The 26,579-nt window shown below is 43.7% G+C and overlaps 2 protein-coding genes across 10 annotated transcripts in view; one reads left to right on the top strand and one right to left on the bottom strand.

Moving 5' to 3' along the window:
• The window catches only part of GTF3C1 (general transcription factor IIIC subunit 1), a 40,090-nt gene extending 23,277 nt beyond the window's left edge, over positions 1 to 16,813 (bottom strand). The window contains exons 1-17 of one of the 2 annotated variants that reach the window (XM_021531211.4): positions 16,571 to 16,813; positions 14,950 to 15,159; positions 14,602 to 14,778; positions 13,406 to 13,549; positions 12,747 to 12,843; positions 12,168 to 12,291; positions 9,136 to 9,291; positions 8,417 to 8,532; positions 7,109 to 7,433; positions 5,925 to 6,136; positions 5,287 to 5,426; positions 3,485 to 3,638; positions 2,487 to 2,590; positions 2,066 to 2,247; positions 1,485 to 1,751; positions 1,119 to 1,264; positions 630 to 727 (exon numbers count right to left, since the gene is read on the bottom strand). In XM_021531211.4, the coding sequence (XP_021386886.3) occupies positions 630 to 727; positions 1,119 to 1,264; positions 1,485 to 1,751; positions 2,066 to 2,247; positions 2,487 to 2,590; positions 3,485 to 3,638; positions 5,287 to 5,426; positions 5,925 to 6,136; positions 7,109 to 7,433; positions 8,417 to 8,532; positions 9,136 to 9,291; positions 12,168 to 12,291; positions 12,747 to 12,843; positions 13,406 to 13,549; positions 14,602 to 14,778; positions 14,950 to 15,159; positions 16,571 to 16,800 (2,882 nt within the window). In that variant the 5' untranslated portion in view covers positions 16,801 to 16,813. The remainder of the gene's footprint in view (positions 1 to 629; positions 728 to 1,118; positions 1,265 to 1,484; positions 1,752 to 2,065; positions 2,248 to 2,486; positions 2,591 to 3,484; positions 3,639 to 5,286; positions 5,427 to 5,924; positions 6,137 to 7,108; positions 7,434 to 8,416; positions 8,533 to 9,135; positions 9,292 to 12,167; positions 12,292 to 12,746; positions 12,844 to 13,405; positions 13,550 to 14,601; positions 14,779 to 14,949; positions 15,160 to 16,570) is intronic. The other variant, XM_085591777.1, reaches the window with a different exon arrangement.
• Positions 16,814 to 17,021: 208 nt separating this feature from the next.
• KATNIP (katanin interacting protein) overlaps positions 17,022 to 26,579 on the top strand; it is a 56,688-nt gene continuing 47,130 nt past the window's right edge. For 2 of the 8 annotated variants that reach the window (XM_085591753.1, XM_085591750.1), the window contains exons 1-5: positions 17,041 to 17,268; positions 18,180 to 18,304; positions 18,733 to 18,808; positions 20,272 to 20,441; positions 25,003 to 25,085. In XM_085591753.1, the coding sequence (XP_085447879.1) occupies positions 18,747 to 18,808; positions 20,272 to 20,441; positions 25,003 to 25,085 (315 nt within the window). In that variant the 5' untranslated portion in view covers positions 17,041 to 17,268; positions 18,180 to 18,304; positions 18,733 to 18,746. Of the gene's footprint in view, positions 17,269 to 18,179; positions 18,305 to 18,732; positions 18,837 to 20,271; positions 20,442 to 24,999; positions 25,086 to 26,579 lie in introns of all 8 variants that reach the window. The other 6 variants (XM_085591752.1, XM_085591749.1, XM_077786816.2 and 3 more) reach the window with 4 other exon arrangements.

Genomic DNA, 26,579 nt, shown 5'->3' with positions numbered 1-26,579 from the left:
TGATAATACCCAGCCTTGCTCCCTCACCAAAGGCATATTTGCAGGTTTGGAAAATGTCATGTAAACCTCCAACCATTCATAAATTTTCAGCAGTGACTTTCTGGGGAAAACTAACATGGTGCTCTTGGTTCCACATATTCACATCACTTTCCTTTCTTCAGTCCAACCTCAAGTTTTACATCTCCTACAAGAGAAATGGCAAACCATGGCAGATGTGCCACAGAGAGTATGAGGAGAAACTGAATGTGTGAGAAGCAGGAGCTGGGAAATGTGGCAACTCTGGAAAGATTTATGAAGGACAGCAACACTTAGACCCTATTAAATTCTGAATTTAGCATCAGTCAGGAGTGTGTTTTATACAGAAGCAACATCCTGCTGATGAGTTATGAAGGACAGAACCTCTCAGTTCTCAAGCACTGCCTGACAGCATACATGAATATTGTTTATTAGTTTCTTATTACTTTCTATTTGGGAGAGAAAAATACAGTTTGGCACACTATCCTTTGAGGATTGATGGTCCTTGTCTTAAGTGCCACAGTTCTCTTTGACACAAACAGGAAATAACTGAGAAAACAATCAGCCACTGTTGGCTCTTCTCTAGAGCCACTTATTTTGACTCAGCTGCTTACCTTTTGTAGAGGAGCTGCTGTCGGACTGGCCTTGGAAGAAATCTGATCAGAGTGTGCTTTTTTATTGGATCATTTAAAAAATCCTCCAGACCTTCCACCTAGATTATTTTAGAAGTTAAGCAAAATGCAAAATGTAACTATCCCTTCAAGTATAAAGCTTTGCTACCAGAATTGCCTGATAAAATATTTTCTAAGTAAACCTTACTGCTTTTGTAAAATGCTTAAACATTATTCTTGTTAATCAATAAGGCAGAAGATTCAGTGAGATTATAAAAAGCTCCTGGCAAAATAGTATCTTAAGAATTTGTAGTATTACAGGGCTATACATTTTTCAGTGAGCCTGTAAAAAGCAACTACTTTTTCTGTAAAAGACTGAAGTGTCTCCTCTCCAGGGTCTAGTTTTGCTAAAACAAATTGAGGGGATATTTGTTCCAGCCCATAGGTACAGCTGACATCATCAGACTGAAGGAAAAGACAAGAGCACCGTACCTTGTAGCTGACTTGTACAATCTGAACAAAGACTGAGAGGGGCAAGCAGAGGAGGATGTCACTGACCAGAGCCCATCCAAAGCCAAACTCCCCGTGCACGGGCAGGGGAGGGATGTAGCGCATCCACGACGAGTCATCCACGTACACTGCCAGCAAGAACACACCACAGCCAACACTTACACCCAGAGCTGCACTCTGACTGCTCAAGCACAACACAACTGGCAGTTCACAGTCTGAAAATCCAAAATGACCTGAACATTCTCTAAACTCTTGATATTCAAACCTTTCTGAAGTAGACTTCTATCTGTTTTGCAGTGTTGAACCTTGGTAAGGTCTGTAGTAAAGTCAGGATGCGCCACTTCTTACCTGTTTGATTAGACAGATCTACTTCAGTCTCCTGTGCAGAGCTCTCAGGATTCACCACACTTGTCACAATTTCTAAGGTCCCATCTGGTTGTGCTTCAATTACAGCTGCATTCTCATCAGGCCTTTGTGTTTTCTCACCGTCACTACCTCCTTTTTGCTGTGTTTCATTTAAAGGATGTCCATAAATTAAGTACCAGAGGAACATGTGGACCATTTTTAAACGGGGCATTTTGGGAAGAAAGCCAAGAGAACGTCCAAGTCCTGGAACTGGGAGAGAAGATTAAAGACCAAATAGAAATAAAAAGAGAATTAGAGCAGGAGAAACAGCTCTCTATGCAAAACTAATATGAAGAAAAGTAGAAGGAAAGATGGGCAGTTGAAAGTAAATATAAGTTACAAATAGTAAAGAAGTAGTAGTAAAGACAAATGCTCCAGTTCATGATTGTAAAAAACACAAGCAGCTAAGAAAACATTGGATAAGTTAGTTTGGTTTAATATAAACATCTTAGGAGACATGTGGAAATTATTATTAATAATAAATGGGAGGTGAAGGATGACAGAAACCCCAAAGTTGGCTGTACCTGTAACAGGGTGATAGTTCTTTAGCTGTGTTACTCCCATTTTATCATCAGGTTTTCCTGTCCGACTATTATCAGCTTTACATGAGTTTTCTTGCATATTTCCTGAATCAGGAACTGCCTCTTGTCCCTGGTTTTCTTCCTCACCATGGTCCTGTGATGTTGGTGTCTGGGGGACTTTAATCCTGTAGTAAAACCACACAGCACTTAGATAAAAAATAAGCAGAGCTCAATTCCTGTCTTCCCTGACTTGAGGAGATACCAGCACATCGCCTCAGTTTCACAATTCCATTTCTCTGTTGCTAGAGAAGAGGTTGTTTGCTTGGTTGGTTTTTTTGCTTACCTTGTGTTTATTTCCTCTGCATTTTTGCACATCTTAGATAAGCCAAGCTCCCCCAAGCCATCCCAGGCATCCCTGACTTGCCTGTTTGCAGTGCTGGAGTTGGAGATGCGGAACCGCACCTGCTCGATGGCGCTTTTCACCAGGGGATCACTGGGACTCACTGAGGGGTGCACAACAAACTCCACCTGTCCACAGCAGCACAACACAAACAAAGGTGTCTATGGACATACTGGCTCTTAATCAGATGCATAATCCTGAGATTAACAGTTAATTTATATTTTTGAATGAAAATTCCTGTTGCTACTTTGCATTAAACAAGAGGTCAAACTACATAGTCATGCCAATAAATCACTAGTGACATTTCTACAAACTTTGGGGTTTGGGTTTTTAAAAGCTGAAATATCTGAGAAACAAATATTTTGACTTGTAAATATTAGGCTGAGAGTGAAAAATGAAAAGTCAGAGCTCATTAGGTGAAAGGCCAAGCTAACACATATTGCTGTTGCAAGCACACACACAGTTCAGATTGGTAAACTGTAATCTGTGCTCTACACTAATTATGCAGCAGGTAATTTTCAGTGGATTCAATTCTCTGCTTATGAGAATTTCACACTAGAGTAAGTGACAAGTCTCAGCTCTACAACCAGACATCTGACTTCCATAAACCTAAGAAACAGCAGATTTTTGTTTTAAAATTAAAAATCACATTCTATAAATTTCAACTCAGAAGCTCACTGAGGATATTTCATACACTCTTGGCTTTCAAAAGGGGCTTAAACAGATTTTTTGGTGCAGCCTGTCAGTGCAGGGAAAGAACCATGAATCACAGAACAGATAAGCAGCAGAACCTCTGGGAAGGGAGATTCAGAGACTTTGATCTCTGGCCTGTTCCTTGGTCTCAATTATCTGCAGCCGAATAATGGAAAGCAGTGATCTGTTTCTCACAGTAGCTTAGTTTGACATGAAGCCTCTGGGTAGGTAGCTCCACTGTGGGTTCTGCTGAAAGAAGTCACCCATGCACTCCAGCAGAAAGGTCCAGGGCACTGTGAGACATGAGATGAAGGCTGTGTCTGTGTCACCTTTTTGCTGATGCCATCCTGGATGACCGTGGTGCGGTAGAGCCTGAGGAGCCCGTCCCGCGCCAGCCTCTGCACCAGCCGCACGATGGACTTCTTGCAGCACTTGGTGGAGACACCTTCTTGCTTCTCTTGATCCATCACCATCTTCTGAAGCCTAAAAGATGCCAAAGATACCTTGCATTTTAAGGCCAGCAATGCTCCAAACAGCCTAAGTGGTTTGTTAGAGGATGTGGGGTAAATTGCCATTTCTTTCCCTGCTCCCTATTCCCTTCTGCTGGAGACAACTGGAACTTTACTTCCCATTTCAGCTCTATTTTCTTTGTACTCAAGCTTTTCTTTGTTAGGGGAGAACTGCTGTTCTGATGACAGCAAATTCTCAATGACTGATTCCCCTGTGCATGGCTACAGTGCAATTACGAATGTAGTCTCCCTAAGGTCAGGAGAAACTATAGCTTTTTTAGTGGTGATTTAACAAATGCAGTCAGTTCTTGCAGTTGTGAGCTCAATTCAGCTTGAGGCAGAAAGTTTATTCAGTGGTTTCAGAGCACAGAAATTACTCCTGCATTCACAATGTGGATACAAACACACATATCCCACCACGTGAAGCCAGCTCCCTTCTCCCTTCTTCCCTTGCCAAAGCTGGCAGGGGTTTGCTCACACCTTTCTCTCCCCATGCCTGCTCCCATGCTCTTTCCCACAAATGTCCCAGGCCCTAATTCTGGGCTCTTTCAGTACTGGGGAATCAATTCTGAAAAAGACCTGGAAGATAACAAGGAATTAAGCAATAACTGAATGTACACATGGACTTCAACTGTCCTGAAAGATTACCACATCCTGGTAATTAACAAATGGAAGGCAAACAACAGTAAATTTCCTTGGCAGAGACTGGGGAGGGACAGAACTTCCACTGATTCTGAGGAACCTGTGAGGAACCTGTTGGCAGCACTGAAGGGACAGCAGAGACCTGAAATAGCCTCCAAGCCTGCGCTTGGATGTGACTCAATCAATCACTGCTGAGGCTGGTGCCAGATGAGGCTCTAATTTTGTAACACTGCAATTAAACAAGGTGACAGAAGGTTTCAAAATTCTCAGACCAGAGGAGAGTAAGGCCATGATTTTTGACTAAATTCCTACAGCAAGCAGCCCTGGGTATACTGACATGCCAGGATCTTCTGTGCTGACACAGAAGATGGATGGTGTAATCCTATTCGTGACAACACAGTACTGCCAATTTAGAATCCAACAGAGCACCAGAATTTCCATTTCTTTTCAGAGGTGAAATCTTAAAGGGATGAAAGACATTATAACATTTAGGGAAGTATCTTCAGCTCAGATAGGGTGTCAGGAGAAGACATACAACACCACATAAAACTGTACTGAAAAGCAAACTTTGAGGGCCTTGCTAGAATGCCAGTGACCAGTGATGAGTGACATGAAAACCTGAGTCTCTCCGGTCCATACAGAACAACACATGAACAAGTTTTGAAACCACAGAGATAAAACTGATGCAGATGTAAGAATCCTGCAGCAGGGAAGCGCTGTACCTTACAATGTGACCTCAAGTTTGGCACACTGTGAATGGACAAATAAGTTCTTTGATCTGCATTTATGAAACATACAACAAATGAAAGCATTCTTGTGTAATTATCTGCATGGAACTATTGTTGCTCCCAAAGAGCTGATGAAGATTCAACCACCCTCTCCATCCTTACAGCAACGGTGCAGCAGGGACAAGCCAAGGCAGAAGGGAATAAGCCCCCCGTGCTCCCAGCAGCCCCGAGGGGAGGCTCAGCCCTGCTCACGTGAAGAGGCTCTCGATGAGGCGCAGGTTCCGCACGGCCTCCACGATGAGGTTGCGGCGCTTCAGCAGCCTGTAGGTCTCGTGGGACCGCTCCAGCGCCGCCGCCCTGGCGCGCTTCTCCTTCCTGGGGCCACAGGGCTTCTGGGGACAGCACAGCACATCAACAGGGGACACCAACCAGCCTGGCTGCAGCCCAACAGGGCTCCTCACGCAGCAACAGCTGAGCAGTTCCCCGTTCAGATGGATTTATTTATAATAAACTACTCAGATAAAGATTGCCTCTTATCTCCCCTTCCCAGGAAGGCAGACAGGGGATGATAAGCAGCCCTTGTGTGCTACATTAAGCTATGACACACAGTCAGCACAGAATTCAGAAGGCACCAGGAAACTAACCCAGAACTGTATTTTGGACATCTATCCTCCTATCTCCTGGAAAATTTTCACTTATATCTGCAATTCAGTGCAGCCAAAATATGAATGTACTTTGAAATTAATTTTAAAAACGGCAAAACAATTTGATAAATAAACACAAAAACTCTAGTTTGAAGTCTTGCTATAAGAGCACAAAACTTAGCTCAGACAGCTAAGATATACAATATCTTTGTATAAACAAAAAGATATTAAGACATGTGATTTTACCTTAGGATCTTCAAGTCTGACTTCCTCTACCTCAGCCACATCTCCATCTTCATCCGTGGGATGAGCACAGGTAGAAACACTGGACTCCTGCTTTAGTGTTCCCAAAGTAGAACTATCCCCTGAAATGCTGTCTGGGAGCTCCTCAGGATCTTCAAGAATTTGAGGGGAAGGCTGCTTCTTCCCCTGAGACTTCACAGCTGTTGGCTTGCAGCCTGGTTTGAGAACAAAAAGCCTTGTAATTGTTCTGCTCTCCCTGTTCAGCTTTCTCTCTAAGAGGCATTCTCCATCTACCCAGGTTGCTGCACTTAAAAGCCTTCTGCTACACTTTCCATACATTCCACCCTGCTGGAAGCAGTGGTTTGACCATGAAAGACTGCATTCAGCCTCCAAAAGTTAAGCTAAAAAAAAAAGTGAACTCTCTATCATCAAATAATTCTCTCCACTCAGAAACCTTTTCACAGCTTGCAAAGTCATGAAGGGCTTATCCAGAAACTGCTATCTGAAGAAAGGAGAGTTTCTGTCTCAAAGATTCTCAAGTTCTGCCAGAAATACGACTTTTCTGACTCAAAGCAGAATAAGAATTTAATACTACTCCAAAGATAATCTACATAGAAAAACAGAGATCTCCTCTCTTCCATTGGAGTTTATCAGAGAAGTTGTAGGAACATCTAAATAGGTTTAAAAAAAATTAGTAAAAAAACCCCCACGCTATTTTTAAAAAAGTATGTCCCCCAAAGGCTGGCAGCTTTCACACTAATATGCTCCAAATAACCAAAGAAGAAGTGAAGTAACTAACTTCAGAGGACAAGACATTTTTGTTACAAAATGCTCAGGTGAGTAAGGCTGTGGATTGAGTCATCACAGCCCTGAATATCCAAGGAGCACAGTCTGTGAGCCCAGGGAAAAGAGGAGACATAGCATGGGGTCAGGAGAGGCAGCACAAACACTACTGGGACACAGATACCAGGCCACACTTCAGCCCTGACAGTCTCCAGAGGTTATCACACTTGGTGTTCTAAACCAGAACAATCTGGGAGCAAAGCAGGGAAATAACCAAATAGGCTTAAAAAGAAATATGTGGCCAAAAGCCATAATGGAAGCTAATAATACGTTATTTGTTCTTTAATAAAATGATCCATAATAAAAATGCAGGCTGTTCTCCAGATTTCCAAATCACAAGTTACCTTTGGCTGGTGTTGTCTGCTGGACATCATCTTGGACATGTGGTTTAACTGGAGAACCAGAGCTGGCCTTCTGACCTTTTCCTCTCTTCTTCCTGTCCTTCCCTTCTTCCTCATTGTCAGACTCTGAGGCCACAGTCTCCTCTTCTCCAGGAGATGCATCTTCCACAGGTGGGGAATCTTCTGGCACCAGAGCCAAAGTAACTGTAGCCAGCTGCTCACTCCTGGCCTTCTCCCTCTCAAACTGACGGTTTAAATCACTCTCCTCTGCAAAAATGTAGGAAATGTACTTTGTTGTCCTTTGCCGACCTTCATCCTCCATAAAACCCTGAGAAAACAGTTGCAATGTTATTTTACCACCTTGCTTCTCCATTTTATCAGTGTTCTCCAGCATCAACAGAGGGAAAATGTTCTCAGTGTTCCCCACCCATCAAAAGATATATTTTTTTCTAAGTAACAAAAATGTCCCTAACCTTCACATAGAGAAATCAAAAGGAATTCTGTGTCTGAAAAATAAATCTGCATTACAAGTGTATTGGAATGAAACTTATGGTATGTGGGATGGAGAAAAGTCTGAGGAAGAAGAAACTGTTTATTCGGAGTGGAAATCAATTTTTTTCAGAAAAAAAAAAGTTTGTGAAATAAGAGCACTGCAGCTCTCTGAGTAACTCAGACTTCAGTGGAAGTCTGCCCTGTCGGCTCCAACAGGACTAACACACCTCACCAATTAATAAGGGAAGATTTCATATTCTCAGCTGACTGGGGGAAAACATCTATAGATATTTCAATGGTTTATACAGCTTGTTTTTAATTCTGCAGAACCTTTTATTGAATGACAAGATTTTTCTAAAAAGATTCCCCATTGAGGAAAGATGGCAATTATCCTGCCTTCGTGGAAAGGGACTGTTGGGTGTATACAAGACATGAGAGCTGGATTTGTCTTGTGAAATAAAAAACAGTGAAATATCTGGAAATAAGAAGTTTAATCATCATAACTCCTAGAGAAGTAACTGTTTTGCTCCAGAATTTCCTGGTATTTTCAAAGGTTGATCTTACATGGACAAAGAGTTTTTGAGAAGATTCTTCAGTGCTCTGATTAGTGCAGGTTGCAATCCTCATACTGAACCCTTGTCTTACACACCTTTTCCTCAACTGAATTAATTCTCTTTTCAATCTTACCAGGACTCTCCTACTGTCACTCTAAAATCTCTGCTGTTTCTAATGTTTAAGGTTAACAATGTTATTCCCAGAGTAACCAAAATTGTACCTTCAGTTTCAATAAGTACCTCAATTACTTTATTTTAGCCTCACCTTGACAACTTTGTACCTCTCCAGAAGACGACAGAGCATCCTGGCTTCCAGCTTCCCTACATTCATAGCCAGGCGTAGTTCTGCCTGAGAAATACCTTTGGTTCCTCTACTTTCAACTGTTGCAGAAAGGAAAACAAAAAAAATAATCTCAGGGAGATAATCTGACTGAATTTTATATATATCTATTTCTATATACATTAATATTTCCCTGAACAACACTATATGCCAGAATTGAAAATTTAAGATTCCCCACTAAATAAAGACAGTTTTACAGACACATAAAATATTCAGCCAAACACTTTCATAAACCATGATTTTACATGAAGCAGTGCCCAGCAGAATGAGGTATGGAGGTGACAGCTTCAAATTAGAAGCATGGATGATTTTTTTTCCCTGGCAGCTTTCCACAGTTAGATATTAATTTCAGCATTTGGAAAGGAAAAGAGATAGGAGAATAATGAACACTGTTTGCTTCATCTTTTCTCATTCCATCACAACATCCTGTTTTTGCTGCATAGTTGCTAAGCTTCCAGGAAGGGCTAACAGGTGGCAGCATCTCCAGTCTAATCTGGATATAAAGCTCATTTTGCTATTTAAAAATTACTTTCTCATACACAAGCAAGCAGAATATAAAAACACCTGCAATAAACACATTTCTTTTATACCACAAGGAGTAAGGAGGTAATGGGAAAAGTCTTCATATGTCTTAAATCACCTACTTAACTGATAAGCCTGGGTGAGCATATCCCTTTCACAAACAATATCCACAGGCTGAACAATTTTTGTGATGATCTCTTCATCATCATCATGATAATCTTCCATTTTCTTCCGAAATTCCTTCAGCAGTTTAAGGCAACGGACCATGACATCAGTCCCTGTGAAAAATGAGTGTTAGTAACAACTCCTAACAAAGTGCAGGGGGAGTGCACAGCTTTAAACAATTTTACTTTTTTCTCAACATGAGGAAGTAGCAGTGCAATGGGGAACAAATGACTAAAGAGAGCTGGGCATTTCTAGGAAAGGTTTGCAGAAGCTTTTCTCTTTGTATGAATCTGGTAATCAGGTGAATCTTTGAGGTGCTCCAGACCTTCACATCTGTGCCAATGCTAGGAATGTCCAGCAGGAGAAACTTCTACAGCATAAATAAATCAATGGAGGGATTAAGTGCTGATCCCCAGAATGACACCTGGAGAACACTTATTTGACTGGGAGATCACTCACTGGGTATTAACCCTTTCCTTTTTACAAGGACAGAACACACTGCTGCACACAAGATTCTTGTAGGTAATTTAATTTCACATCTTAGCATGCTCCTGTCCATCAGCTGTGCTGTGGTAACTCTCCACTCTCTGGGACATCCCAGCAAAGGGTGGAGTGAGGACAGGTGGCTGCAGGAGAGCTGAGATCCTGCTCTCAGTGCCACTGAGCTCCTGCTGGGCCACTTCACACCAGTGGTAACTCCAACTGGGTTACTGGACACTGCCACCCTGGCAAATTGCAGTGATTCAGCAGCTGCTGCTGCAGCAGCCAGTTCATCCTGCAGCAGTGGGGAGAACACCTCCAGCCATCCCTGCCCCTCTGCTACACACTGCTGTGAAAAGGCCAGGTGAAGGCTTTAGCTGGAATCACTAAGGTTTCAGCTGATGAATTTAATCTTGTGTTTATATATCTGAGCAGTTACTGATGCCCAGCTGACACAAAGTTAACCCACAGTCACTTCACCATGTGACTGTGCTCCAGGCCACATGATATGATTATTTTTCCTCAAGCTGAATCCTTTCCGTAGGATGCTGCTTAGGATTTAAGTGTTGACATTTTGGTAGGGTTGCAAGCACTGTTATTACATCCTTTGTATTTCTACAGCCCATTAATTTTCACTGGAAGCAGTATTTGAAAAAACAAACAAAAAAACTCCCCATAGAAAAGAAATCCCCCAAAACAAACCAATTTCTTTTCCTTTAACTCCTGCTGCCCAATAATGTTCTTCCCATAGCAGATGCTCTGGCTTCATCCTCAGTGTGTCCCACATATTTCTATCTTCTTTCCTGTATAACTCCAGAGATTAAACTATCTTGATCTCTGCTGAAAATCAGCTATTATTAATTCATCCTCCTTTAATACCTAGTGTTTTTAAGGCATTTTTGTGGATTTTCAGCTTTTATATCTGTAAGATGGAATTATCATTCAAGTGAAAGATTCATCAAGTGGCATTTTTCCCAACAAATTTAAGCAGTAAATGCAGCTGCTGTTCTGCCAATCTCTGACAGAACATAAAACACAACTGCCTTGGGAGCTGAAACCAGGTTTGTAAGTAGACTTGTATTTTCTTGTCTTTTAAGTAAATACCTTAATTGCAAGTTAAATGCTTTTACTACTGCCTATAAACTGTTTTTAGGAGTGCTGTCTAGTCTTCTGGGTGTTATTTCCAAGTGTATGCAGCTCATTAGAACACCCCTGAAAGACTGGGTCATTTCTCTCTCAGCCAGGCTTGATGCTGTACCTACTTTTGGCCTCTGCTTCTCTTTGTTCAGAATACACAGAGAATTCCTTTCCCCAGACTTAAAAGATTTAAAGGAATTTGTCTTATCAACAGCCTTAATCCAACTCCATGTAATCAGCACTCTTTTTTGTCTTCTGGAATTTTTCATGGTTTTACTGGCTCTTTCACTTGCTCTTTTAAGATTACTCCTATTCACAAAGACTATGTAACTTGCAATGTTTAGTTCATATAAATTTTTTTTTTCCTCACAAACACTTCATTATATCTCTAAAACAGACACTTCATCTTTCAGAACTATTTTCCTTTTACCCTGCAAATCTGCCTCTTAGGATTTTCTGTGATAAAAGATTTGGTTCAATTTCCTTCAGGAATTGTATTCATTCCATTGGAGGTACTATCCTTCCTTATACTTTCCATTATTATTTCTTGTAGTTTTTTTTCCCCTTGCAAGTTTTATCTGTATCATTTCCTGAGAACAGTTGCTTTCTTTTGTTCCCTTTCCTCATGCAGTCCTGCTCTTTGTCTCTCCACTACATGTTTGGAAGTTATCAGCAGTTCCTGTGAACCAATTAAATTGGCATTCAAAACTGGTTATGCATTAAACCACCCTTCAGCAGACTGTGGCTTTTTTGGATAGCAGTTTTGGGTATCTCATGTACCTCAACCCTGTTATCAGCTCAGCTGGTGAGATAATAACGCCAAAGGTGTGGGTTTGACCCCTGTATAGGCCATTCACTTAAGAGCTGGGCTTGATGATGCTTGGAGGTCCCTTCAAACTGAGAATATTCTGTGTTCCGTAAATTCCAAGTGCTGTAAAACCTTACTTCCATAATTTGATGGGAAATTTTTCAGAGAAGCTTTGCATTCTCATGACTTTCAGGAAAAGTAATAACCAAGAACAGTGGGGGTTTAACTTATTTCATAATGAGCCTTCTTTCCAACATTAAGTTTTTTTGTTTGTCAAATTTATTGACTTGTCATTTGACTTCAACCTGAAAGGTCAGCAGACTGCTTTGTTCCTACTCTGTATGGGCTTGAGCAGTCTTATCAGGTCCCAAGACCACAGCTTACACAAAAAATCTGTAACAAATCTTAATTCAAGTGGGCTGCAGCATTTTAACTTTAGTAGCCCACTTATCTACCTAATTGCATGGACAGATTTCTTACTTACACCTCTTTTAATTTAAGATATGAAGCTCATAGATAGAATGGCATCAACATGATCACACAAAAAGAGAGCAAAACCAAGACCTTTCTTTGTCTTGTAGGGTCCTCCACTGGGGTTTATGTCTTGCAAGGGGACAGACACAACTTTGGCCAGACCAGCATTCATCATGTAGTGATAGAGACGTTTGAAGGTTCTCTCACAAAGGCCCTGATGCAAAGAGAAATGGCAAAAGTCATTGCAGCCCAAAAACTTCACCTGCTGCTGACTGGTATCAAAGGCAGTCACACCATCTGCTCTTACAACCATATTTTGGGGTAGGATATCCATAAGAAACTTAAAAGCCTTTTAGTGCAGAACCTGAGATGTTCCTGAGTGTATTGTATCCCTCCAGTTCTGCCACCTATCCAAACAGCACCAGTGGGAAAATAAGAACTGCATGATGACATCCATTGACAAAATGTTTCTGAGGCTGTGGTTAGAACACAACTGCTTCCCTATGACAAACACCAACAGCAGCTTCATCTAGTAGGTTTATAAAATCCTTTTTCTATCCTAGCCCAGAATTTTGTGCAACTTTTGAAGCAGGCAGTATGAATGAGTGCCTTTGATACTCAGCATCTAGATTCTACTGAGTGAAAATTTGAAGGAGTAATGAATCTCACCAATTCTTCCCTCAAGTTTCCTAATGTTTCCATCTGGTTTGAACGAGCACTTAGCATACTTGAGAGCTTCTCCATCAGAATATCATATTTGCTCCTCCTAACCAAAAAAGAGAATTATTTTACATGTAAGTATGCATATAACTTCATAAACATGAGTTGTAGCTTCAGAAACTGTCAGGCACTAGAGAAAGTATGCTAAGTGTTCTCAGATTGGTTTAGGAATTCTGGTTTTCTTTTCCTCCTGTGAATAGCACATGGGATAATTTGTCTCTAAGAAAAGACCTCGAGGAGGAAACAATGACTAAGCCCAAGCTGTTACTTTACTGGCAACCCACAGAAGCACTAGTTCTAATCATAAATAAGACAGGAAAACAAAACAAAAAATCAGCTAGAAATGTGTTTAAGTGAAAACAGTCAAAATGAATGGAATGATTAGTGCTACAAAAAGAAGAATTATGTTTATGCAGGCAGGTGACAGGCACTAGAAGAACCTGTTGTTTACAGCTCCAAGACAAGTTTTAAAGTGGCCGACATCTGGAAGAGAAGTTAATAAATTGGAAAGCGTCAATTCCAGGAAACTTTGATGGTTCTGTGACAACAGAACAATCCCTCATCACAGTAAAAGGTCAAAGAGTACCCAGGAGACCCTTAAACCATACCTGTCGACATGGAAGCGAGTCAGGAGTAGCAGAATTGAGTACTGCTGTGCTCCACTCGGCAGTCGGATGACGTGGGACTGCATCGTTATCAGACCACTTCTGTCCAATACCCTCCTGTGATAATGAAGCTTTCCAGCATCCACTCTAAAGAGAAGATGGCAAGATATCTATAGGAATAGGAACTTCTGCAAACAAATTCTAATTATACAGTACCCAGAACACTTTACCTATATTACCCATAGCCTTAATGACACATGCTAATTTTCAAGGTGACGACTCAATGTTAGGAAGTGCCACACTTAAGAAAACCTGTGAAATTTATTTTTATAATTAATCCAATTAAACTGAGAAATACCTCAGCTTTAAAGCCTTTAGGCACAGAGTGTCATGACATGGTTTGATGAGGGGGTTGAATCAGCATTGTATCCCCATGTTCTGCTCTTCCATCCTCTCTTTCTAACTTGTGGCTAAGCTGCAGTCACTGCCCTCCTTGGAACAGCTCTGGGATTCATTTCCCTCCTTGGTGAGCTGGCTTGGGCCACCAAACTAACAGAAAAGTTCCCCCTCTGTCCCCATCATCTTAGTTACCTACAAGAGCTCCCTAAGTGGCTAAAAACAACGCCAGGTGGTGTGCAAGCCACAATCCACTCATGCCCTAAAAGCAGTGACTCTTTAGAGCAATGCTGATATTGTCCAGAACTTCAGGACACATCCAGAAGTTAGCTCTAAGAAGATGTGTAATGCTCCTCAATCAGCAAAATACATGGCCCAGTTTGGGAGCTGGTATCTCAGGCTCCCTCCCAATTGACGAGATGTCATGCAGGGAAATGCTGTGGACAAAAGGTGGCTGTCCAAGAATTCCTTCAGAACGTGGGTAAGATACTTAGACAACAATTTAGAAAAGGAAATAAAAATAATTTTTCAATACTAAGTTTGAAGGAAAAGTTATTTAGAAAAAACAAGAACTTTCACAATAGAAACCTATTTGGTGTATTGACCCACCAGACAAATTTCTGGCTCTCTGTGAAAATATCAGGAAGGGCAATGAACTCAAGGATGAGACCAGTACAGTTCCACCAAACCAAGCACTCCTGGTAGTAAGCATGAAGCACTACAACATAGACGAGAGCTCAAATATTCACAGGAATACTTAAAAACAACCTTGGATTGAATTCTCAAGCAAGACACAGACTTACTTGAAAGCCCCACTGTGAAGGTCCCTCTGAAGCTCTCCCTGCCACCGAGCTCGGCCCAGACGCTCCAGAATGCAGTAGGAAAAGTCAGGGAGTTTCAAATCAGGGTCCCCCTCCCAGCCTATCAAAGCTCTGGAACGCTGCTCCTGGGAAGCAACAATGACTAATTTCTCTCCCCATCTAAGAAACACAAGGAAAAGTAATGTCTTGTTATTGGCTCCATAAAGACAGAGAGCTCAATCCCTTTCTCTCCACAAACACCACTCTTGATATACATCTGTACAAACTGAGCAAACACTAAATTTTAGAACTTAGAAGTACTTGAATGCCAGATATAAGGATTTTACTCACTTTTCAACAGCTTCTTTGTAAGTATAACAAGGCTGCAAATCTTTCTTCCTTATTTGATCAGTGATATCTACTCTCTCTTTAAAATACTGGCAGGAGCCTTGTATGCCATCTTTGTTATCCAAAATCATGTGGATAGGATAAATATCATCTGAAGAAATAGGATCTCTTTTGGTTTCCAATATTCCTGTCTCAAGGTCTATTTCTTCATATCTGAAATAAAACCAAAGCAAGGAGAAATACAAGACTGTCACAGACAATGCTGATACCTCCAGAAATTATCTTAGAAAAATGAAGCAGCTTTGAAACCTCTAAACTGGAAAAATATGAAGAGCAGAGCTGTTACTCCTAAAGCATGACCAAACCTTTTCAGCATGCAGAAGGCGGGAGATGCATTATTTAATCTTTGAAAAGTCAACAATGTGGTGGGAATAAGAGAAACATATAGTTCACAGGTAAGGAAAATGACAGGTAGATCCACCCTGCTGACCAAGACATACAAATTCTGCCTGTAGCTAAGTAGCAAGCAGTCATTTGAATGGAAATCAGGCCAGGGCTCATATACAGGTCTCCTAAATCATAGAATCATCAAAATTGATAGAGACATTTAAGATTATCCAGCCATCCACCACTGTGACCCCTAAAAGCCATCACCCAGCACCAGATATTAAACACCTCCAGATATGGTGTTTTAAGAATGGGCAACTTATTCCTAAGCCTGACCCCCCAAACAGTGAAAATTCTTTGTAGAACACCTGAACAGCATCTCAGAGCCACCTGCGTGCTGTCACCGGCCCCCGAAGTACTGCTGCAGCACAGCCTGGGGAGAGCGGGCAGCTCAGCAACCGGGCCGGGTTTAGCCGGTAATGATTCCGGGTTTAGCCCCTCAACCACGCCGGGTTTAGACGGCAATGGGTCCAGGTTTAGCCGGTAATGATTCCGGGTTTAGCCCCTCAACCACGCCGGGTTTAGCCGGCAATGGGTCCGGGTTTAGCCGGTAATGATTCCGGGTTTAGCCCCTCAACCACGCCGGGTTTAGCCGGCAATGGGTCCGGGTTTAGCCGGTAATGATTCCGGGTTTAGCCCCTCAACCACGCCGGGTTTAAAGCCCGATAATCAGACGGGTTTAGCCCCTCAACCACGCCGGGTTTAGCCGGCAATGGGTCCGGCTTTAGCCCTTCCACCACACCGGCTTTAAAGCCCGGTAATCAGACGGGTTTAGCCCGGTACCCAGGCGGGTTTAGCCCCTCAACGACGCCGGGTTTAGCCCGGTAACCAGGCGGGTTTAGCCCGAGGACCAGGACCGGGTTTAGCCCGGTAATCAGGCGAGTTTAGCCCCTCAATCACGCCGGATTTAGCCCGGCGACCAGGCTCTGGTTTAGCCCGGTCATTAGGCGAGTTTAGCCCCTCAACCACGCCGGATTTAGCCCGGCGACCAGGCTCGGGTTTAGCCCGGTCATTAGGCGAGTTTAGCCCCTCAACCACGCCGGGTTTAGCCCGGCGACCAGGCTCGGGTTTAGCCCGGTAATCAGGCGGGTTTAGCGCGACGACCAAGCCCATGTTTCCCCCAGCAGCCAGCCCCAGGTTCTCCGGCGGGCTGGGGCCGCCCGGCCGCTGCCCTCACCGGTCGTGCAGGCGGAGCGGCGGGCGCGGCCGGGGCAGGAGGTAGAAGCGCACGTCGGGCTGGGCGCTGAGCGCGGCCCAGAGCAGCTGCCGCGTGTCGGGCTCCAGCGGCAGCGGGAAGGGCGGCGAGCGGGCGGCCAGGCGCTGCCAGAGCGCGGCCGCGGTGATGCCGTCCAGCCCCTCCAGGGCCACCTCGTCCAGCAGCGCCCACAGCGGCTCCATGGCCTCCATCCCCGCCGCCGCTTCCGGGCCCCGGCGCGCAGGAACTGACGGGACCGGGCGCGACCGTCGCCAGGGAGACCGAGCAACAGGCCCGGCCCGCGCCGGCCGCCGGCGGCTGCGTCCGCTCCGTGTGTGCCCGGGGGCCGTGTCTGCCCGGGGCCGTGTCTGCCCGGCCCCGTGTCTGCCCGGCTCCGTGTCTGCCCGGCTCCGTGTCTGCCCGGCCCCGTGTCTGCCCGGGGACCGTGTCTGCCCGGCTCCGTGTCTGTCCGGCTCCGTGTCTGCCCGGCTCCGTGTCCGGGGACTCTGCCCCGGCATCTGCGTTCGTCCGGGATCTCTCTGCCCGGTCCGTATCCGTCCGGGAGCTCTGTCCGGGGGTCCGTGTCTACCTGGGGGCTCTGCCCGGGGTCTCTCTCCGGGGTCAGTGTCCCGCTGCGGCCTCTGGCCCGGGTTCGTGGCCGTCCTGGGGCTGTGTCCGAGGTCAGTGTCCGCCCAGGGCCTCTGGCTGGTGGCTCTGTCCCGGGTCCGTGTCCGTTTCCATCCTGGGGCTCTGTCCAGGGTCTCTATCCCGGGTCCATATCCATCTGGGGCTGTGCTCGGGGCTCTCTATCTCGGCTCCGTGTCCATCCTGGGGCTGTGTCCGGGGTCTCTGGCCCGGGTCCGTGTCCATCTGGAGTTCTATCCCGGGGTCTCTATCTGGGGTCTGTGTCCATCTTGGGACTCTGTCCCGTGTCCGTTTCCATCCTGGGGCTGTGACCGGGGTCTGTATCCATCACGGGGTCTGTGTCCATCTGGGGTTCTATGCCAGGGTCTTTATCCTGGGTTCATGTCCATCTTGGGGCTCTATCTCAGGTCCATGTCCATCTGGGGCTCTGTCCCGGGTCCCTGTCCATCCATGCCCGGGGCTCTGTCCCGGGTCCGTGGCCATCTGGGGCTCTATCCCGGATCCTTGTCAATCTGTGCCCATGCCCGGGGCTCTGTCCCAGGTCCGTGTCCATCTGGGGCTCTGTCTCGGGTCCATATCCATCCGTGCCCGTGCCCGGGGCTCTGTCCCAGGTCCGTGTCCATCTGGGGCTCTGTCCCAGGTCCGTGTCCATCTGGGGCTCTGTCCCGGGTCCCTGTCCATCCATGCCCGGGGCTCTGTCCCAGGTCCGTGTCCATCCATGCCTGGGGCTCTGTCCCGGGTCCCTGTCCATCCATGCCCGGGGCTCTGTCCCAGGTCCGTGTCCATCTGGGGCTCTGTCCCAGGTCCGTGTCCATCTGGGGCTCTGTCCCGGGTCCCTGTCCATCCGTGCCCGTGCCCAGGGCTCCCTGCACTCCCCGCACCGCGGAGCCGAGGCGGGGCCGGGCTCTGGTAAGAAACAAAACACGCGTTTCTCTCTTTGCTACAGAGCCCACGACACGTGCTGGTGGCACATTTAAACTGCGGAGAATGTAAGAGCACCCTGGCACAACCTGCGGCAGCGGTGTGGTGAGGATTGCTGGAAAAATTCATGTTTCCTGAATGGCAAGCCAGGTAAAATCTTTAATTAAACACTTCAAATATATATAGATTCAGCAGTGAATACGCTGTAGGATGGACTGACCTAACGAGTAGTAGCAGCTCAGAGAATTTCTTCCACAGCTGGGCTTTGGGCACAGCTCTTCAGCTCTGCCCTAGGGTTGTCTTGCTTGACAGGTCTGGCATTATAAACTTGTCATGGCATATGCCTTCTACTTTTAGTTTTTTTGGTTCTTCTGTAGGTTGTGAAGGGTTCTGAAAAATAAGTAAAACACCTACTGTTTCCTCAGTTCTTCTGGAGCTTTATTTACAGTCCTGACAGCTTTATGCGTGCTTGAAAGAGGAATGTTTTTCAGTTTATAGCCTTCTCATCTAGTGAGGGTGCAAAACCAGTGGTACTCCATAATAAATCATTCAGTGTGACCATTATATTCTCATTTCAGGTTTATGTTAAGACATGGTGACTGACTTTGATGAAAAACATGACGAATATTTAATATCCCTTCAGCAGAGAAACCGGTAATATTCACATTTGTTACCACTTTGGGTATGAAATATTTGTTGTATTGTATCAAATATCAGGAGCTGTGATGCAAAGTCTGACTTCCTGTGCCTTAAAACATTCAGGTGTTTCTCTCTTCTTCCCTTTGTTTGCTAAAAGTTCTTATTTCAAGAGGAGATCACAATGTTTCTTCAGCATTTAAAATATAATTACATTTATTAATAAAATAGTTACTTTTTCCACAGTGACAGGGAAGATTTTTGTTCACAGAGCAAGAGGTTGTAGATTCAGAAGTAACTGGCAGCTCATGCTCTGTGAGGATGTAGTTATGAGGCACAGTTGTCAGAAATATATTGTCAGAAATACAGAAGAGTGGGAAATAAGGACAGCCAGGTTGCCTTTGAAAACTCCAGTGTTTTTCAGACAAGTTTCAAACATTTCTTTCCTCTTTGTTCATATGTTTTTGTCATTATACCCTGGACAGATGAACATCATATCTTATTTTAGAGAATATACAGAACTTTCTTGCTGGATTCCTTCCTTTAACACAAGAGATTTCTAATCAAATTATATAACAAACTGGTTTGGTAAAAAGACCTTGAAGGATACAATTATGTTAAAAAAACAGCCAATTTTTGTGACCACAGGTTTCTTTCCTATCCTAAAGCAGTTTTGGAAAAGGATAAAACCAGTTTATTTAATGCTTAAACCAACTTGCATCCTTGGTATCAGAGCTCTAATTCTGACTGCTGGGGACATGCTCTTGGGAAAAGGTGGCTTGTGTCACAACACAGACACGTGGGGGACTTTGGCCTGTGGATTGACCCATTCTGGAGTCAGAGGAAAACCAGGGGGAATTCACAAATTGCCACCCATATGATGCTAACCTCCTGGCCTGCATGTCACCTCACCACAAGAATTAACATGGACTGGGTATAACCCATGGTGAAAGGAGAGGAAAATGAGAGTTGGAAGAGGGAGAGCAGCTAAAACTGAGCCCATGGAAGGGCATTGTTTTGATATTATTTTAACCAGCATTTAATTTTCTGCTATCTCTAACTGCAGTATTGGCTGGGGCCTTTCCACCTCCAATTTGAAAACACAAATCATCGTTTTTATTCTCAAAAAGAGGTCAACAATTTTTGAGCTTTTTGAAATTTCAAGTGAAATTCTTAAAAATTCTTAAGAAGAGAGGTTAAATATGCAAAATACAAAATGGAAAAATAATGTGACATAAGAAATAACATGGAAAAAAACCTCATAAAGGAAAAGCTTGGTCAAATTTCATCTGTTACAGTGTGGGTGCTCATACCCACATTACAGAACAGGAACAGACCCTAGAAGATGTATTCTGAAAGGGTTCCTTGAACTGGGTACATATTTTTTAGCTTTATGTCATGGTGTATTGTTGTATTTATTGAAAATCTGACCATCTGTGTATGCACTGTGCAAAGATGAATTACTGGCCTTTCTCCTTCAGGCTGCAGGAGCGGTTAAAAAGAAAAGATCCTGTGCAAATCAGACTGGAGCAGCTGGAAAAAGGATTTTCTCTGTATGTGAATGGAGCTAACTCCGAGCTGAGAAAGTACCCCAGGAAAATCATCCCACACAGCTGCCTGAGAAACAGGCCCAGAGCCAGCAGGACAAAGGGTGAGTGCCCTGGCAGCCTGGCAGAGCTGCAGCAGAGCTGGAACTCAGTCAGAGAGGTCACTGGGACCCAGGGACAGCACCACTGGAGCCTGGTGGGATGAAATTCCATGGAAATCAGAGTGCTTAAGCTGCTTGTGTGTAAAGAATAGTCTCTGCAACACCCTATCAATTTTTCACTTGATCCCTCTTTAATTCCACCATTTAACTTCCCTGCCTTTTCATTTGTTAAATAGCTCTAACTAAAAGTAGAAGATTAGAAATGTATATAAATTGTCAGGGGAAAATAATGATATACCTTTGACACTTAACACCATTAAGAGGATTTAAGATCTGATGGACTTCACTGTTATCCAAGCTGGTGTCCTGAGGACAAATGACATTTGATGACATAGACTGTAATCAAATTATATCCAGTAATAGCTTCATTAAGCTCATAAATTACATTTAAGCTGTAATAGTTGTCTTAAAAAGATAGCTAATCTTTATTTAAATATTCGAAGTGAAGAAAATCGAGCATTTTTTTCCCAGTGATTAGCTGGCTTTATGGAAAAATGGGTATTTTGTTTCTAATTTAAGTCTGTCTGTCATTGAGAGCAGTGCAGTGACAGGAATAATTTTGCATGCATGGAAGTATAAAGTATGAGCTTACTGGCCTTCTAATCTATTTAGCATAATGAAAAGAAAGTTGATTTTACTAAATCCCTGTGTAAAGCAGTTTACCAGCCTTAGTTATGTTAACACTTGCTACAACCTATCTCAGAGTGGTTTTTTAATGTGTGATAGCCTGCTTAAGCTTAATTTTCACCTAAAATGAAGACAAAGAATTAAAAAAGTTACCTGCTATGATAATTTATTGATTGAAAGTTTATTAATCTCAATGATACCGGAAACAAACTTTTCCTGGAGTAACTGTTCCAACCGTGGCTCTAACTTCATCTCCTTAATTTGTTTTCCTGCTACACTGGGCACATACTACTTGTTTGCAGGTTTAGGTGTGTTCAGCTTGTATAATTTCCTGCAGATTGTGTGAGATGGTGATGAGGAATGTCAGCTTGTCACCTGGCTCCACTGTTCTCTGTGAAAGTGAAACCTTGTGTGTAATGATGTAAAAATGTTTATGTTCTGGGAAATGGTGGAAATTGGGTGCTGTGTCACACAGGGCTGATACATCTTCAGGTAGCTAAAGAGGGTGTAAATCAACATCTTGGACTTTTTGCTCCAAAAATTGTGAAGGGATATTGTGGCAGCAGCTCTAGTGGAACTCTGTCAAGAGAAATTTCCTCTTAAAGTTCTGCTGTGCAGTTGTTGTATCTCAGCTTAACTAAAATTCCTTATTTGCATGGTTCCTTAAAGCCATTTGCTTCAGTCAAGGTAGAATGCATGTTTTAGGGATCTCTGAAGACTCCAGTTGCAGTCTCTGTTCTTTTCCTCAACTCCATCTATCAGAGACTGTAGCACCAGTTCTGTAGAAGGTAGCTCAGTGTGTTTAACTCTCCAGTGGTGTTGTTTTACACCCATGAAGCTGCAGTGAAAGATACCAACTGAATCATCATCCTGTCATTTTTCCTCTTCCATTTGGTTTTGTCACTGGAATCCAGAGTGAGAGTCACTGCTGATCTGTATGAGCTTCTTGCCAGGGAGTTCTACCTTAGCATTTTTGTGGACTCTTTCATTTCAAGGTATTTCTTCTCAATGATTGAATATTATTTTACTTACAGGAATGATTCCTAGCTGAGATAAAGCACTGAGTTTTTTTCCCTATCTATCTCCCATGAGAGTTATTGCATCATTTATTACTTCTAAAGCATCCATCTATAGGATTAGTCTTCACTGAAAAATTAGGAATGGGTGGTACTTAATAATCCAGAACAGGCATAAATCCCTCTTTCTGGTTCCTAAAAGTGTCATCATAAATCTGTTTGTCAGGACTGTTTGCTTTGTGTTCCCTAGGAGTAATTACTGATAATAGTGATTGATAAAGGTTTTATGCTTAGGATTGGTAATGAATTAAAGGAAATGATAGGTTGGAAGGTAGTGAAGCTAGGCTCTAGGTGTGTTGGCATTTCTTTGGGTCTGTAACCCACACGTGGTTTCAGAACTCTGTTGTTCCAGTGAGTGTCTGTGTGGTCATGAATACGTGGCTTGAGGATAATGTGGGGTCTCCTTGGATTAGGATTAATATTTTGAGGATGTATTTCTCAGTATTTGCCTAGTCAAACAGGCACTGACAGCTCAAATCTCTGAGGGAATGACACCAGTGGAGCTGTTCTGTGTGCCCAGACAGGTACTGGTTGGTATTCACATCCCATCTGTCCCATGGGAAGGATATTTTTGTTCCAAAGTAATGTTTGTTGCACAGATGACTCGCTCAGCTGCATCAGCCTCTGCCTGGGATTTCAATGACTGTTTTTCCTGGCTTAGAGAGACCTGGTCACATGAATCCATCACTAAATAGGGTCATGGAATCACAGAACTGGGAGGGACCTTAAAGCTCATCTTGTTCCACCCCCTGCCATGGGCAGGGACACCTTCCACTATCCCAGGCTGCTCCAAGCCCAGTCCAACCTGACCTGGAACAACTCCAGGGATGGGGCAGCCACAGCTTCTCTGGGCAGCCTGTGCCAGGACCTCACCACCCTCCCAGAGAATATCCAGTCAAACCCTGCTCTCTGTCAGTGTGAAGCCATTCCCTCTTGTCCTGTCACTCCATGACTTGTAAAGAGTCTCTTCAGCCACTCGAGCAGTTCTGAGGAGGAAGTCCTCAGCTGTGGTAGCATGCACCTGCCATCTCCCCCTGTCCTACTCACATTTGCAGCACACTTGAGGGGCTTCTGGCCAGTTGCTTTGAAGAGATGGATTCTCAGAGAGTGCAAGGGAAAGGTGCTTCCAGTTCTCTCCCAAAGCAGTGACTGAATCCAGCCACACTCCTGACAGTGTAAGCTCAAGACAGTTCAGTGCCAGCAGAGCAATCAGCACCAGTGCTGGCTCAAAGGATTTCTGATGTGCCTTGGGAACAGCCTATTGGAGTAGCAGGAGCTGTGGTTTGGAGGGCTGTTTCTCTTCCTTGGAGCAGTGCATTCCTTTTCCTCTCTGTGGTTAGTCCTATTTTGGGCCTCTGAGACAGAGAGATACTTTGTGCTGGAGCAGTAAAAGAACATCCTGCAATGCTGTGATCACTCTAAATGGACATAAGCAAACACTTCCCCTAGGATGGTCCTGCCCTGGGCCTGCTCCCTCCTGTCTGCTTGGACCAGCTTTTGTGCACTCTCCTGGTGAACCAGATTGCCCAAGGGCCTATAAGGAAAAGGAATCTTTTATGTTTTCCCACAGTCAAGACTTGCCATATTAGTTCTCTGAACAGTCACTGCACTGATGCATGTAGGGTTGTCCAGCCCCACCCCAAAAAAAAAAAAAAAGGTATTGAGAACTGCAATGAACAACCTGATTTAATTCTGAAGTAAGCCCTGCTTTGAGTGGAAAGGCTGGAACTTGGTGAGCCCCAGAGGTTTCTTCCAAATGAAATCTTTCTGTGATTCTATGACCTTTGTAGGACAATAGCTTCTTTCATTGGTAGTGCCAGTTCCTGCAGCCTTAGGGTGACCATTAAATTATGGCTTAAAGAAAAAAGGTTTTGCATCAGCTGTTTTTCTCCACTGAGAAGAAATGGAAGCTGTAAATCTGTCTTGGCCATAGGAAATGAGATGCCTTTATTTAGGATGCTACTGAGAGTGTTGGTGATGCCTTTGTTCCATCGAGGACGCTGATGTGACCTGCAAGTTGTTTGTCTCTTTCTCTCAATCAAAGCATCTTCTCAAAAATCTATTGTTCCACTCTAAGTTGGGGCCCTTTACAGCACAGAGACCCTTAATTCTCCTTGACCATACGGAGAATTTTTGTAGAAGTTCTTGAACCAACTATTCCTTACCTTAGGAATGAAGGATAATGGTTGTTTGTCCTTCATTTATGGCTTATACATGAAGAATCCTTCTCTGCACAGTATGTTAAATACCCAGTACATTCTGTTTCATCTGCCAATACCTTATGCTTCCTTAATTTTGAGAGTAAATACACACAATTCCTTTGTAAACCCAGCATATCACTTGTTGTTCACCAGAACCCTGCCTGTCAGTCTGCCTTTGATAGTTGGGTACTGGACTCAGTTGGTTTCCTCAGACAGGTTACTTTCTACCCAGCTGGGGCTCAGAATGATGAGTACCCCTCTTCCAGAATGTATTTCTATATTTTTATATGAAAAAAGGTGGGACTTCCCCTGCTGTTAAACTATTGTATCGTAAAAGAATTTATTTTCTTAAAAACACTTGATGATAACTGTCCCTAAAGAGGTTCAAAACTCCTGCTGCTAGAACTGGCCAGGATGTGATGTGGGATATCTTTGCACCTGTTGATTCCATTCCCCTGTCACATTTACTCTTCTGTCCTCAACTGGGGGTAAAACAAAAACCCACAAACCCACGAACAAAGGTGTCTGTTTATTGTCTAATATTGTATTTCTGCCTTCTTTCTCCTGTCTTCTAATCCTTGTGTGTCCCTTCTGAAGAAGGAGCCCAGCTAGAAGAGAGTGGGCTGCCAGAACACAGCCCTCAGACTGCCCCAAGCAAGACACAACGCAGGAATTGGCTTCAGGTATGGGGCAGGTGGAAGAAATGGGGTTTTGATTCTTAGGTTGCAAAGAACTTCAGGGGAAATTGGTGCAAGTCATAGAGAGTGGGCAGCTGGGGCTCTCTGAGTGGCTTGGGCTGGATACTGACAACATGAAATGTTACCCTGCCCAGATTTGTGTCTGCTTGGAAGCCTAAAGAGGCAAATCTTGTTGAAAGGGTTTGCTTTCAGTGACATTCATCACAGAAACTTTAATAGCCTGGACATGAGTGGCTCAAGGTGTGCACCAGCAGAATAACTGCTGCTGGATAGCTCTGATGGCACTCTAGGGAATTTATCTAGTGCAAAGGATGGAGAAACTCATTTTGGAGACATATCCCTGCCTGTTACTGCTGTCCTTCACCCTGCAAAAGGGTTGAGGGACAAAGAAATGTAATTTTCATAATTTGAGTTGTAATTTGTGATAAATTCTTGTAGATCATAACAGAGGGAAATGCCTACAAATAAAAATATCCTATCTATAAGAAATATGGAGCCATCAGCTCCAGCCATCAGTTGTTGGTTTACCAGAGAAATCTTAGAAGAGAAACCTATTTTCTTTTAGTCTAAAGAGGGGGATCTGAGTTAACCTGTCAAGGACTTAATTAAAAGAATAGATATGAATTCAGAACAGTGGAGACATGTCACCCAAGTAATTACACTACTTGGTTAGTCATTGGCCTGGCTGCATGTCCAGTCTGTGCTTGAGTGATGGGATCAGAGGTCTTTGGCACTGTGGATCAAGTGTTTGTGTTATGCAGGTTTTCATTTTTTTCAAAAAATGCTTCACATTCAAGCTTTAAGGCTGCATAATTTTACTTACCGCTCTTTCTGCTTAGTTGAATTCATTTTCTCAGCTTCCATTATGGCCTGTTAGGACTTTGCTGAATTTACCAGATGTGTGGCTCTGTACTAAAACCTGGTTGCTATTTGGGACTGTCTTAGGATGATTCCTTAAATCCTTGATCCAGTTGAATGGGAGGATAGGAGTTATTATATCCTTATGAACAACTGGAGTTATTTAGCTAAAGAAAAGTGCAACCACAGACTGAGAAGGATGTTGTGCCAGACAGCAGTTTCCTTTCCCAGTGATTTTCCATGGGGATTTTTTTTTCTGTCTAGAGGACTCAGGAATTCCTGGCCAAACCTGTCAAACTTGGGCTGTACTGAGGGATGCTGTGAAAGATGAGGAAAGATGGACTCACAGAAAGAATTCACCCAAATTGTCTTGGGATATTCCCTCTGGGACAACTCTGCCCCTGGCACTTATTAAATGCTAGAGGAGTGTAGGAACAACAGAGAGCAAGGTTTAATATCACTGCCCACTCTGGGCTCAGCAGGTGGGGAGTTTGACCAGGGCTGTTAAACCATAACTCAGAGGCCCAAAGGTGAGCTCAGGGAGGACAGAAACCTTCTGTGGGACTGAGGAGAAAAGCAGTGCTTGATCATGCTATTGTTATATAAAGTGTGATGGTTACT

The sequence above is a fragment of the Lonchura striata genome, chromosome 14 (genome assembly GCF_050655825.1).
Source record: "Lonchura striata isolate lonStrDom1 chromosome 14, ASM5065582v1, whole genome shotgun sequence".
Taxonomy (NCBI): Eukaryota; Metazoa; Chordata; class Aves; order Passeriformes; family Estrildidae; genus Lonchura; species Lonchura striata.
The sequence above is the reverse complement of the archived record's forward strand: the minus strand, read 5'-3'. Positions and strand labels throughout refer to the sequence as shown.